At 37.6% G+C, this 14,375-nt stretch overlaps 1 protein-coding gene across 1 annotated transcript; it reads left to right on the top strand.

Annotated features, from left to right (window-relative positions):
* Positions 1-7,374: 7,374 nt before the first annotated feature.
* LOC146378130 (sialic acid-binding Ig-like lectin 14) lies at positions 7,375-12,248 on the top strand. The gene is made up of 7 exons (XM_084943891.1): positions 7,375-7,542; positions 7,924-8,337; positions 8,618-8,938; positions 9,062-9,319; positions 9,412-9,696; positions 11,935-12,043; positions 12,140-12,248. Exons 1-7 carry the CDS (start codon positions 7,482-7,484, stop codon positions 12,246-12,248), a joined length of 1,557 nt encoding a protein of 518 aa, XP_084800017.1. The 5' UTR covers positions 7,375-7,481.
* Positions 12,249-14,375: the final 2,127 nt, after the last annotated feature.

The raw sequence follows: 14,375 nt of genomic DNA, 5'->3' as shown, positions 1-14,375 counted from the left end.
CTGGGAACTGGATCGGCCCAAGGCTAGCCTGGATTCTTGCTTCTCCAGCACTTCTGTGTAGCTGCCAACAACAACCCACATCCATCGGTCCCTAGAGCAATGTCTTCTGGTGACCTCACATTGTTGGATGATGTTATTGCACATTTCATGGATACTGAAGCGTTTTTCAGAGCAATGTGTGTCCAGCAGAAGGCAGTGTTTAACTAATGACATAAATATTTAGCTATTTATTTTCAAGTCAGATTGCATTATCTGCTGGTATCCACATTTTTTTTTGTTTTTATAATTCTAACTGTAGTATTTTTGTGATTTTCTAAAGTGTGCAGTAACAGAGAGAAATTGTACTACAGTGTCTCTTACTTCTAACTGGACAGTATTTTATTCAGGCAGCATCACACCACTTTTAACACACGCTGGGCAACAGCATAATTCACTAACACTTATATTTGAGATTTTCCTCACTTATAATGCAACATGCAGATCAGTCAGATATGCATGTTTCTTGGCTTTTTAAGGTTGTGAAGTGATTTCTCAACCATTCTGCTGTGCTGAAACTGATTCACAGCTTAACAAATTAATTTAATCTACTTTGCCTTAAAGTTTAAGTTCAGTTTAGTTTCAGTGGTGTTGGATTTTCAGTGGCTCTTTCTGTGTCTTTTAAAACACATCCTGCATTTCTGAAATGAAATGAATGTATAACTCAAATAGAGTATAGCACGAGTGTAGAGTGTAGAAATTTCACTTCACCTGGTAATATTGCAAATGCTGAAAGCCAAAGCAAACCTTAACCTGATGTTTGGAGTGAATTGTTTCTTTCAGTTTGAACCCAAATATTGCCTCTAAATGACAAATTAAGGTGAACAGTGTACTGTGTACATTACAGTGTACAACAGTGGGAATTGTTGACATGCAAATATTTAAGTCAGTGACCGGTTACAACATGGTTTTGCTCTCTGTTGCGTCATTAGTAAACATACAGGTTGGCAGTGATAGTCTGACCTTTATGTTAGAAGAGGAAGTACTTGGTGAGTACAGTGATGCCATATAAGGTTATGTTTAAGTGATCACAGTGATAGAGGGAACAAGTATTTAAAGCACGTTCATATTTATAAAAGGCGACATGTTTTCTCTCTGTGGTATGTTTTCTCCTATTGAATTACCATAAAAACATTTGTTTATATATATACATATACAGTGCCAAATCACAACAACGGTTTTCTCAAGGCACTTTATATTGTAAGGTAAAACCCTACACTATTACATAAAAAGCCCCAATGATCAGATGACCTCCTGTGAGGAAGTACTTGGTGACAGTGGGACGGAAAAAAATCCTGTTTAACACCAAGAAATTCTCAGAATCTCATCATCATCATCATTATCACCTTTATTTATAAAACACTTTAAAACAACCAAACAGGCCAGCACAGAGGTTATATGGTCTCTTTTACAAGTTCCTGTTAGCAGTTGTGCAGCGGTATTTTGAACCAGAAACTGAATGACCCCCACATAAAGTTACAGTAGTCCAGATGGGAAGAAATAAAAGCATGGATCACTATTTTGAGGTACTGCCCAGAAAGAAAAGATTTCACTCTTGCCAGTCGCCTTAAATGATAAAAACTGGACTTCACCACAGCTCTAATTTGGCTGTCCAATTTAAAACAGTAATAACAGGTTTAAAATAAACTTCCAAGGGTCCCATATCAATAAAGGAGGACTCACAGGGACCACTGAGTCCAAACACTAACACCTCTGTTTTTGTTTCATTAAAACTGAAAAGGTTTAAAGCCAGCCATGCTTTAATGTCATCTAGAGGTTTTATGGTGATGACATCCTTCTGCTTTAGTGACAAATAAATTTGGCAGTCATTGGCATAACAATGAAAAGTGATCCCATGCCTTCTAAGGATGGAACCCAGGGGCAATAAATATAATAAAAACAGCAGTGGCCCTAAAATTGAGCCCTGTGGGACAACACATGGCAGAGAAGCAGAAGATGATTCAGAACCAAGAAGGCATCAGATGTTCAGCTAACTTAGAAGCAACTTCCTGGTAGCACAATAAATAGCAATAAACAATTAAATATGTGTGTGTGTGTGTGTGTGTGTGTGTGTGTGTGTGTGTGTGTGTGTGTGTGTGTGTGTGTGTGTGTGTGTGTGTTGTGTCTATGCATTGTATGTGTGTGAGAGGTGCTGACGTGCTGGGGTAGGGTGCGTGTGTGTGTGTTCTGTAGTGTGGTCACGAAACAGTTCATGAGTCTGCTAGTCCTGGTTTGGATGCACCTGTCATGTCTATCTGAGGGCAGCAAGTACAACAGGTGGGCTGCAGGATGGGTGGAGTCTCTTGTGATCTCCTCAGCTCTGAGGCAGTGGGATGTATAGATGTGAAAGAGGGGAGGGGGCAGTCGATCTTCTACGCTGTGTTGACCACTGTGGAGTCTCTGTTGAGTCTGGGTACAGCGTGTTTGTGAACCATGCCTAAGTAAATTAATCAATGGTATTTAAATACTTTATCAGCTCCCTTTTATCTCAGGGCACACTAAAGCAGATTGATCAGTATATTTGGTGCAGCCTCCTCCATATATATGAGCTCAGAACAGGCTGTGCAGGTGATCTGGGAAACTTTTGCATACAAAGATGCATTAATAAGTTTTCCTGAAAAGGCTTGGTATAAAATGTTTACATTTACATTTTTGAAGTATATGCTTCTGAACAGCAGTTGAGCAATGTGATAAAACTACTTGAAACTGACCACAAAGACAGAGGAAGTACATTAGAGGTACTTAAGAAAGAGGAAGTGTTAGTTGAAAGCAGAGACACTCTATAACAAGACACAAGGATGCCCACACAAACACGCATCAACACTGAGAGGGAAGCAGAGGACAGAGACACTAGGGAACCTAATAAACAAGAATCTAAACAGGGAATAGAAGAAACTCAAAACTGACTAACTTTGAACTACTAATGAACCTAAAACTTTAACCATTATACAAAATATCACTAAAACTCAAAAAGCTGGGACAAAAGGATCCAGAACCATGACACATATATCATCACCCATGAACTAACTTCATAGCTGGTCAGAGGTTTCTGTGCTGATATGCTTTTTGAGTCAGAGTAAGTTGTTTGGCCTTGGTGGAGAAGATTTGGCAAGTTTTTCATAGATACAATCTATACACTCAACTCTACTGCTCAGCATACAAATGTGTGGGGAACTAAACAAAACAGGCTTTCTGACTATATAAAATTTCCTGCCAAAAAGGATTGTTACAACAAAGAAATAACCAACCAAACACAAATATTCTCATTTTTTGTACCCAAATTTACGTGGCTGATAAACACAAATACACAGCTCACTTAACGGTTATCATAATACCATAACCCAGTACAACTTGTAAAAGGTGCTAAATAATACCTAAGAAACATGAAATACAAAAGCCAAAACCATAATAAAGAATCAAAACCAAGAGTAAACAAAACCTAACCACAGAGGCACCTGACACACACACAAAAAACTGTTACACTGATCTTTGTTTAAATGGTTAAAAATAATTTTCACAAATACAAAGTACCCACCAATGCATTAATATAGCAATGTTAAAATACGATTGCATAGCAATTACTAAGAAAAGCAGAAATGCTGAACAATATAAATGGATACAAATGAAGCTTTAAAGAGCTCTTGCCCTTTAAAGCATTCAATCTGTCTCAAGGAACATTTTTTTTACACTGACTACATAAGAAACACTTATAAAGATATAATGATTTTAGATCGGTTGTATGATGTTGAATGTGATGTAAAGACAAGCTAAATGCAATATACAGATCAAGTTTTCACTCTAATATTGTGGGGTCTTTACTTGACAGTGGAAAGGGCCATGAGGTGAATGATGATGATTTGATGCTATATGAATGGTAAATAGCCTGCATTTGTATAGCGCTTTACTCAGTCCCTAAGGACCCCAAAGCGCTTTACACCACATTCAGTCATTCAGCCATTCACACACACGTTCACACATGTGAATATATGAATATATAAAACTTATTGGAGCACCATTACTTGAATATCAAAATCTCAAGATAACAGTATGTTTTAAAAGGGTAAATTATTTAATAAATAATGAACATATAGCGTACAGAAGAACTTGAATGTCAGTCTGTAAAGTTGAGTGGTTTCCTGAGAAACTTCCTGAAATGTTGTTGCAAGAAGGAGGAAGAAGACAAAGAAAAGAGAGACAAGGTGAGAATGACAAACTTCAGTTTAGAGAGTGAGCAGACATCAATGAGAAGACAAGTTTGAAGAATAAAGTAAAACACAGAAAAATGTGTTAAATGTGCTTAAAAATATCTTTTTAAAAGAATAAATATAAAGACTTCACATCTGTAACAGTGATGGTGAATAAGACCTAATCTGGTCGGCTCTGTTTGTCTCTGTAAAAGGCAGCATTGCTGACACAGGTTTGTATCTTCTCCTTTCCTGTAATTCTGCTATATTTTTATTTGTATTTATTTTAATATTTGCATGTGAGATAGATGAATTCATCATAAATGTGTGTCTTCACTATCATCAGTTGGCTTGTGTGCCATTTTAAATTAATCTTTTGTTATATTGTTAATCATTATCCAGGAATATTTCATAGCCTGGACCATAGTAATTGTGTAGACTACAGCACAAACAAGCAGCTTGTGTAAAACACAAAAGTTACTCTAACATCTTTAATTAGATATCATGTTTATTGTTGAAAACTAAATAGTTTTTCTCACTATATTTATCTTTCCCTTTGCATTCACAGGTGCCTCAGCCTTGGGACAACAACTCTGTAGAGACAGAGGTACTGTGTTACTCTCAGTGAGCGAGAACTAACAGCAGAGGCTGGACTCTGTGTATATGTCTCTGTTAAAGGTGTGAAAAGCTATTCCAAGGACAATCATGTAGAAAAAAAGATATTCAGTCATGTACAATAACACATTTAGTATTTTTATGGTCTTAATGGAGTATTCATTCTATAAGGGGATTGTTGACTGCTAGAAGTTGGCCATCTTGGATACAACTTTTGTTTTTTCATTAGGAAGAGGGCCATGTGACACATCAAACTTATTGGTAATGTCACAAGAAAAACAATGGTGTGCTTGAAGAAAAAGACTGAATTTTTTATGACATATATAATGTTGGTTATAACAATCCTCTGGGTCCAGCTATGTAGACTCACACATACAACAAACTGCTGCACTGATCTTATTTTAAATGGTTAAAAATAATTTTCACAAATACAAGTGCAGAGCAGTGCATTGCTATAACAATATTAAAATAAGTTACATGGCAATACTAAGAGCAGCAGAGATGGTGCAGAATATAAATAAATACATAAGAAGCCTAAATATGCAGAAGTGTTTGCAGAGAAGCAGCAAACACTTCTGCATATTTGTACATTAATTATGACTAAATATGCCGAAATAGGGGGAATGAGAGAGGGGAAGTTTATTTTAAATTCTTAAGTTCTTTAATGCACTCAATCTGTCTCAAGAAACTTTTTTTTAACTGAGTACATAAGAAAACACTTATATAGCAATAAAATGATGTTGTATCGGTGGTATGATGTTGAAGTAATGTAAATGCTGCCAAAATCTTGATCTTGGACTCCATCCACAAACATCTGGAGCTCCCTGACTCCTCCGCCAGACTTCTGTTTGCTGATTTCTCATCAGCGTTCAACACTCTGCAGCCTCATATCCTGGCCACTAAACTTTCCACCCGATTTCACCTGGATGATCAGCTAATCCTGTGGATACTGGACTTTTTGACCAACAGGACTCAGAAAGTTGGGGTCAACAAGTCTCTTTCCGGTCTCTTTTCCACCTCCACTGGCTCCCCCCAGGGCTGTGTGCTCTCCCCCCTGCTCTTCATCCTCTACACCGATGACTGCAGATCCACACAGCCCAACTGTCACCTGGTTGAATATGCTGACAAAACATTTCTCCTGTCACTGCTGTCAGGCCCCTCACAACACCACAGGCCCACTCTTCAGGAGTTTGTAGAGTGGTGTGACAGCTCCAGACTTGAATTGAACATAGGCAAAACCAAAGAGATGGTGGTGACCTTCTCCAGTAGGCCGAGGGATCTGGCTGTTTCAGTCACCACCACCATCCACGGGAAGCCAGTGGAGGTATTGAGGAGTACAAATACCTGGGAACCATCTTCAACAACCTCCTGAAATTCTCTGCCAACAGGCTATACCTCCTTAGGAAACTCAACTCCTTTGGAGTCAGCACACCCATCATGATGACTTTTTACTATGCCTTCCTGGAAAGCATCATGACCTTCTCCATCACCTGCTGGTTCCACTCCTTCAGCCTTCAGAACAGGAACAGACTGCAGCACACTCCATCAGTGTGCTCTAAAATCATTGGACTGCCTGTCAGAACTCTGGCACAGGTTTTCAGCCAACAGGCCCTTAGACAGGCAGCCAAAATCATCAACGACCCCTCTCACATTCTTCACCCAGCATCTCAGTGGCTCCCCTCTGCAGGAAATGCGGCTGCATTTCCTGCAGGACTGAGAGAGGGAGAGCCACCTTTGTCCTCAAAGCCACTCTGCTTTTTAACTCCAGCCGATAAAAACATTTCCCACACCAGAAACATAAACTACATTCTTCTTACACTACTGACACTTTATTCACTTTTAGTCACTTGCGGTTATTTATTCACCTTCAGTCACTTTAATTTTAAAACTGTGGAATTTTAAAACTGTATATTCTGTATATTCTGTGTATTTATTATTTCACTTCTATTGCCTGTTCTTATTGTCCTTATCTTCCACGTATGCTGCTCGGTTGTTTGTTAATTGCCCCTTGGAGATAAATAAAGTCTTCTGATCCCGATTCTGATTCTGATATGAATATATAAAACTTGTTGGAGCATCATTATTGGAATGTTAAAATAAGATAACATTATGTTTTAAAAAGGTAATTATCTAATAAACAATGTTATAATTATATATAGCATACAGAGGAACTTGAATGTCAGTCTGTAAAGTTGAGTGGTTTACTGAGAAACTTCCTGAAATCATTTTGCAAGGAGGAAGAAAAAGAAAAGAGCGATGAGGATGAAAAACTTCAGTTTAGAGAGTCACCAGTCATCAGTGAGAAGAGAAGTTTTGAAGAACAAACCAAAACAGGTAAAAATAAAATTGAATGTGGCTCAAAAAAATCTTTTTAAAAGAAGAAATGTAAAGACTTTTTCACATCCGTAGCAGTGATGGTGAGTAAGACCATTATTTATTAATCAAATATTATAAGGCTGTCCTCTTATTTGGCATTTAATATACATTTATATTCTATTATATATATATTATACATCTTTTATTGAGCTGTGTGATGTGAACTGTTGGCTTTTTCTTTATTGTATTTTTTGTTTTGATTTCTTTTTGCTTCATCTGCTGGATAAGTTATTCTGTGGAGGGAGAGACTGAACGTCTCGAGCAACAAACATGTTTGTTCTCATCTGGTCGGTTCTGTTTGTCTCTGTAAAAGGCAGCATTGCTGACACAGGTTTGTATCTTCTCCTTTACTCTAATTCTGCTATATTTGTATTTTAATTTTTTTATATTTGTATGTAACACTCTTTTTCTGAAATTTGTCCAGATAATAAGAATTTATTATTACCCACAGTTCATCGTAAATTTGTGCCTTTGCTATCATCTTTTGGCTTGTGTGCCATTTTAATTTAATCTTTTGTTAAACATGTCTTGAGATATTGCCTGGATATAATAGCCTATTAAATGTGAAAAAGTAGTTGTGTAGGCTACAGCACAAACAAGAAGATTGTGAAAACACAAAAGTTCCTGTGGTATCTTTAATTAGACATCATGTTTATTGTTATAAACTAAATATTCTTTATCACTATATTTATCTTTTCCTTTGCATTAACAGGTGCTTCAGCCTGGGGACGACAACACTGTTATGATAAAGGATACTGTGTTACTTTGAGTGAGCGAGAACTAACAGCAGAGGCTGGACTCTGTGTTGTGATCCCGTGTTCTTTTACTACTGCTGTTGGCTTTACACCCAAACATATAGTTTGGTACAAATGTGAATCTCAACACATTTGCAGTAAAGCTGACATAATATTTCACAGCAACAAAAACACAGACAAAAAAGCTCAGGCTGAGTTTGAAGGACGAGTCTCACGTTTGGAGCCTGACGTGACTCAAAAAAACTGCAGCATCATCATTAATGATCTGAAAGAGTCTGATTCTGGATCATATCAGCTCAGAGTTACTGGTGAACTGAATGGACAACAAGATGGATTCACATTCATTCCAAGAGTAACTGTCTCTGTTAAAGGTGAAAAAAGCTATTTCAAGGACAATCATGTTGAAAAAGAAGATATTTGTTCATGTACAATAACATATTTAGTATTTTTAAGGCCTTAATGAAGTATTCATTATTTTGGGGAATTGTTGACCTCTATGGTAGCTGGTAGGAACTGCAGCAGTTCCTGTTAAAACTTATGATTGCCATTAACCATTTTCATTAAATATCTTATTTGAAAAAACAGATTGATTTACTAGACGAACTTCAGATAGTTGATGTGTTTCTATAAATGCATTTTTTTTTCCATTAGGTCTTAATCTGAAGCCCAGAGTAATGATTCCCACACTGACAGAGGGACAGCAGGCCACACTGACCTGCACTGCTCCTGGTCTCTGCTCTCGATCTGTTCCTGAAATCACCTGGACATGGAGAGGAGCAGGAGGGACTGAATCTTACATTACAGGAAACAGCACTAATTTCAAGACTGAGAATCTGGTGGATTTCACACAAAGACACATCTCAACTTTGACCTTTAACGCTTCATCTGAACACCACAACACCAGTATCACTTGCAAGATCAACTTCACATGTGGAAAAACTACAGAGGAGACTTTGACAGTAAATGTGAACTGTGGGTACTTCGTAACCTATTGTTATTGTTTATATCTATTTATTTATTTGAAATCTATTGGATGATCAGTAGAGTCTGAAAAGGAAACAACATGATTGTAAAATGTATATTTTTATCTAACAGATAAGAAAGAAATTACAATCAGTGGTGTTACAATTGTTAAGGAGGGATATGTTCTGAATCTGACCTGCAGTGTTGAAAGTTTCCCTCCATCCGTGATTGTGTGGTCTAAACTTAGTTCTAACACAAACCTGCACAATGACACTGGATCAGCTACACTTGTCGTCCATAATGTGACATCAGAACATTCAGGACAGTACATCTGTACAGTAAAACATCTGGACACAACTCTGAATTCATATGTTGATGTAACTGTGACTTGTAAGTAGATGGCATGTATTTTTAACCTGAAGTTCATTAACATTATAGCTTGCAGCGTGTCCTGTTTTATGATTCTGACTACATGTTTACAGGGCATACAAAGATACAGAATGGCTCAGGATGTGTGCTTCAGTCCGAGGGTTTGACCTGTGTGTGCATCAGTGAAGGGTTTCCTTTACCTAACATCACATGGCCTCTGTTGAATCACCACACTGAGTACTCTGTCATTACTAGTGTATCAAACCACACAGTCAACAGCACTGTCAGTCTCACTGTAAAAAACCATGGCAACAGCACTGTTGAATGTGTCAGCAACAATGCAAATGGAGAAGTAAGAGAAAACCTGCTAGTCCATAAAAACCTGTCTAAAAAACATGGTTTGTGCTTTTCATCTAAACACTTTCCACTTTAACATTTTCAGATTTTTTAGTCCTGTATTTTTAACACAACCTCTGTATCTGCATGTACTACTTATAATTCAGAAACCACGGATATTAACTTTTTTATTTTTCCTTTCCATTTTATTTCCCTCGAGTGCAGAGCAACTGTCTAGTTTTAGGCTGGAATTCCTGAAAGTCATTAAAAGTCATCATTGTTCAGAAATTGCTATAGGTGCAGCATTAACTTTAGTAATTATTATCAGGTTTTCTCCGTAGATAAATTTTAATATATATTTGTAAACATGTTCTGTAAAAATTACCTTTTCTCCAGAAAAAAAAGAGCTGCAGAAATTTGAATTAGAGTTTGGAAATAGATTTTTGTTAGTTTGCATTTCTTGTTGATTTGGGTGAATAATAACCACAATCTTTTTTTTTTCAATAGAATTGATAGTTTTTAATATCGATTTTTACCAAATGGTTTAAATATAACTTAATGGTTTACTTGTATGTTATGTAAATAGAACTACAGTAGATAATACAGCTGCAATTAAAAAAAAAAAAAACAGATTTTTATTCCAGCAAAGGAAAATATTGTATCAAACAACAAAAAAAGTGCATTTCAGATTTTTTTTTATCTTGACTGCATCTGCACTTTAACTGCAGCAGCAGAAATCAAAAAACAAAAAAACAAAAAATAGCCCAAACAAAGGAAATATTTGCAATAAACATTTCTGAATCAGCATTTCTCAACAACATTCTACAGACTATGTATCAGTCAACGTGACGAAATATGTGCAGTATGTTCACAACTGTATAGATGTAGAGCAACCAGCAGCTCACTGGACACGTGGCTGTTTAGCCTCTCAGCTGTGGCTCCTGGAAGCGCTAAAATTACAAAAAAAGCTAGTTACATCTGTCATCTGTCTGTGCCCCCACAGCATTTTAGCCCCCACGTGTGTGTGTGTGTGTGTGTACATATATAAGATACATAAAATATGTGTGTGCATGTGCTCTCTTCTGTCTTACAGCAGCTCGTATGAAACATTGTGGTTCTTACAGTACAGTTCTATACAGATTTACTGGACTATAACTTTAAAGTTGCACTGGACAAAGCAAAATTAGATATGGAAAGGTGGGCATCGCTCCCCTTATCATTAGCAGGGAAGGTAAATTCTGTTAAAATGAATATAATGCCACGGCTCCTCTATTTATTTCAGACGATACCGATTTTCATTTATTTCCAGGTTCGGGACTTTGTGAAAAAGTCATTCAGCCCCTCCCTCGAGCTTCCACAAAGCGGATGGATAGACGAGCTGATGGACACAGATCCGACTGCTAAGGGGACAATCTCCACGCTATATGCAAATATTCAGAATGTGGCTTCCCCCTCCCTGGACAATGTAAGAAGGAAATGGGAGGAAGAATTGGGGCTGGACATTTCAGAGGTTGACTGGGGAGGGGCTGTAGATCTAGTACACTCTGCTTCTGTATGTGTAAGACACGGATTGATACAGTTCAAGGTGTTACACAGACTCCACTTGTCAAGGGAGAAACTGGCAAGAATGTACCAGGGGCCGATCCGACCTGCCCCAGATGTAAACAGGTGCCAGCCAACTTATGCCACATGTTCTGGTCTTGTTCCAGGCTGAAAGACTTTTGGGCTAACATCTTTAGAACATTCTCATTCATTTATAATAAAGATATGGAACCAATGCCTCTGACAGCCATCTTTGGTGTGGCACCGAGGGAAACTCAACTAACAGCCTCTCAGAGGAAGGCAATAGCATTCACCTCATTGTTGGCTAGGAGATTGATTCTATTCAACTGGATAAAGGCAACACCGCCATCCCATAAACGCTGGGTGGAGGAGGTGATGGCACACCTCAAATTAGAACATCTCAGATTTACTATACAGGGCAACACCAAGAAATTCTTTAAGGTCTGGCAGCCTTTCATTTCCTATTTTGAAGATGAGTTTCCGTCTACTCCATAACTGGCAACTCCCCCCCCCCCTTTTTTTCCTTTTTTTTTTTTTTTCCCTCTGTCTGGGTATAGTTTTTCTGTATGAATGATATGCTTTCTGAAAACTCAATAAAAACACTTTGATTATTATTACTTACAGTACAGTTCTTCCCTGGATTGTTGCTGGTGTATCTCTCACTTTGAATGCCTTGTGTGTGTGTGTGTTTACATATATAAAATATGTGTGTGCATGTGCTCTCTTCTGTCTTACAGCAGCTCGTGTGAAACATTGTGGTTCTTACAGTACAGTTCTTCCCTGGATTGTTGCTGGTGTATCTCTCACTTTCAATGCCTTCTGCATAATCTACATATGGTTCCTTTGGTATGTTTCTCCACATGTATTTTTATGTTTTTTTGACTCTTTGAATGCAGTCAAGACTTTTAGACAATAATGGGCTTCTGTTTCTTCTCATCAAAGGAATTCAAGAAAAAAGGTGAACCTACATCAGGAGGAGAGAACCTACATGTCACTGCAAAAAGCAGATGTATCATCAGATTATGATGTCATTGCACACCATATAAACTAAAAAGTCAGGTTTCAGATAGCTGTGTGATTGTAATGGCAGCCTGTAGTCAATACTTTGGTGATGTACTTAATTTAGTTTCATTGTCTTTATTAAAGCAGATACTATGGTATTACAAATTTTAATTTAAATTAGCTATTAAATTAAAGCTTAATATTTGTTAATTGTTTACATTGCATTGTAAATAAATGAGATTGTTTTATATGTAACAAATTACACTTTCTATTTCAATTTATACATAGAGTTTAATAAAATTATTCACCTGTCTACAGCTGCAAATTGAGCTTTTTTTGTTCTTTTCTTTTATCTTTGTAAGTTCAGCAGGTTGTAGCTAACAAGGCTACAATTATTCTACCTCTTTATGGATCAGATCAGTTCACTAGCTCAGTTCACTAGCTCTCTGGGGTCAGTCACATAGCACAGTTTTTCTACTGTTCCTCTTTGCCATTGTTGTGGAGGAAGTGTTAGTTGAAAGCAGAGACACTCTATAACAAGACACAAGGATGCCCACACAAACACGCATCAACACGGACACACTGAGAGTGAAGCAGAGGACAGAGACACAAGGACACATAATAAACAAGAAACTAAACAAGGAATAGAAGAAACTCAAAACGGACTAACTTTAAACTAATTAATAACCTAAAACCTAAACCATTATACAAAATATCACTAAAACACATGAAACTCAAAAAGCTGGATCAAAAGGATCCAGAGCCACAGCACATATCATCACCCATGAACTAACTTCACAGCTGGTCAGAGGTTTCTGTGCTGATTTTTGAGTCAGAATAAGTTGTTTGGCCTTGGTAGAGAAGATTTGGCAAGTTATTCATAGACGCAATCTATACACTCAACTCTGCTGCTTAGCCTACAAATGTTTGGGGAAATATAGTCAGAAAGCCTGTTTATAACATTTACTGCCAAGGATTGTTACAACAAAGAAAACATCAACCAAACACAAATTTCCTCATTTTTTGTGCAACGTACCCAAATTTATGTGGCTGATAAACACAAATACACAGCTCAGTTAACAGTTATCATAATACCATAACCCAGTACCACCTGTAAAATTATCTTAACTTGTGAAACAAATGAAGAAAAAATGTATGTGAACTGTGACTGCTTTTACTATTTAATATTTTTTTCTATCTTGATGAAAAAATGAGAAAGTTATGGAAGTTATGTGATTGTCAGTTTGTCCCTTTTTTCTCTCATAGGTCTGCTCATAGATATAAAGCTCACTGGCATTATAAGTCTGAGGAAGGGTGAGACTCTGAATCTGACCTGCTCTGTTAAAAGTTTTCCTCCATCTCAGATTGTGTGGTCTAAACTTAGTTATAACCAAGGGTGTAGATTTGGCATGCACGGAAGGGACATGTCCCCACCAATATCCTGTGATTATTGAATTGTCCCCACCAATAATTTGATAACTTATAGTGAAGAAAAACAAAACCGATTGAAAGAAAAAAAACGATCTGTCAAAATTTTATTCACCTAACGGTGCAGAAAGAGTTAAATTACGTTCTCTACTGCAGTCCTACCTCATGTGACAAATATGGCCAATGTGATTGGCTGTGCCTTTCGGGGGGCTCTGTTTAGTTTTAGTAGCGGCAAGCCTGCGCTGCGAGGACCCGCAAGGAGGAGAGGACGATGGCAGCAAAAAGGAAGAACCTGGAAGAAACCTGTAAGTCACTTAAAGTCAAGTTCACTCATAAAATGTGTCCGTCATAATAACATTACAGGCTATGCTAGGCCATACGTGCCAACCCTCCTGATTTTTCCGGGATAATCCCTAATTTCAGTGCCCCTCCCAAACATCTTCCAGAGCTACGATTCTCCCCAATTTCTCCCGATTTTCCACCTGGACAACAAAATTGAAAAACCATATCCAAGATTGGCCCAGCCAATTCCAGTTTCCAACAATGGCTACTACTACTGCAGCTACTTAGTTTTAATATTTCTCTTATCGCTCTTTCTGGGTCGCAAAATAAACTTTTAACATATTTTCAGGCGAGAATGTAGCTGTGTAAACTTCAAATATCTGAGGCGATGAGAACAGCAAACTCCGGGCACATCGTTTTCAAACCCTCGCGGTCTTTCGCTACTCGGGTTAAACATGACATATAA

Source organism: Perissodus microlepis, chromosome 11 (assembly GCF_051167445.1).
Source record: "Perissodus microlepis isolate ML-2025 ecotype Zambia chromosome 11, ASM5116744v1, whole genome shotgun sequence".
NCBI classification, from domain to species: Eukaryota; Metazoa; Chordata; class Actinopteri; order Cichliformes; family Cichlidae; genus Perissodus; species Perissodus microlepis.
Note: the sequence above shows the minus strand (reverse complement) of the source record. Positions and strands in the feature narration are given on the sequence as shown.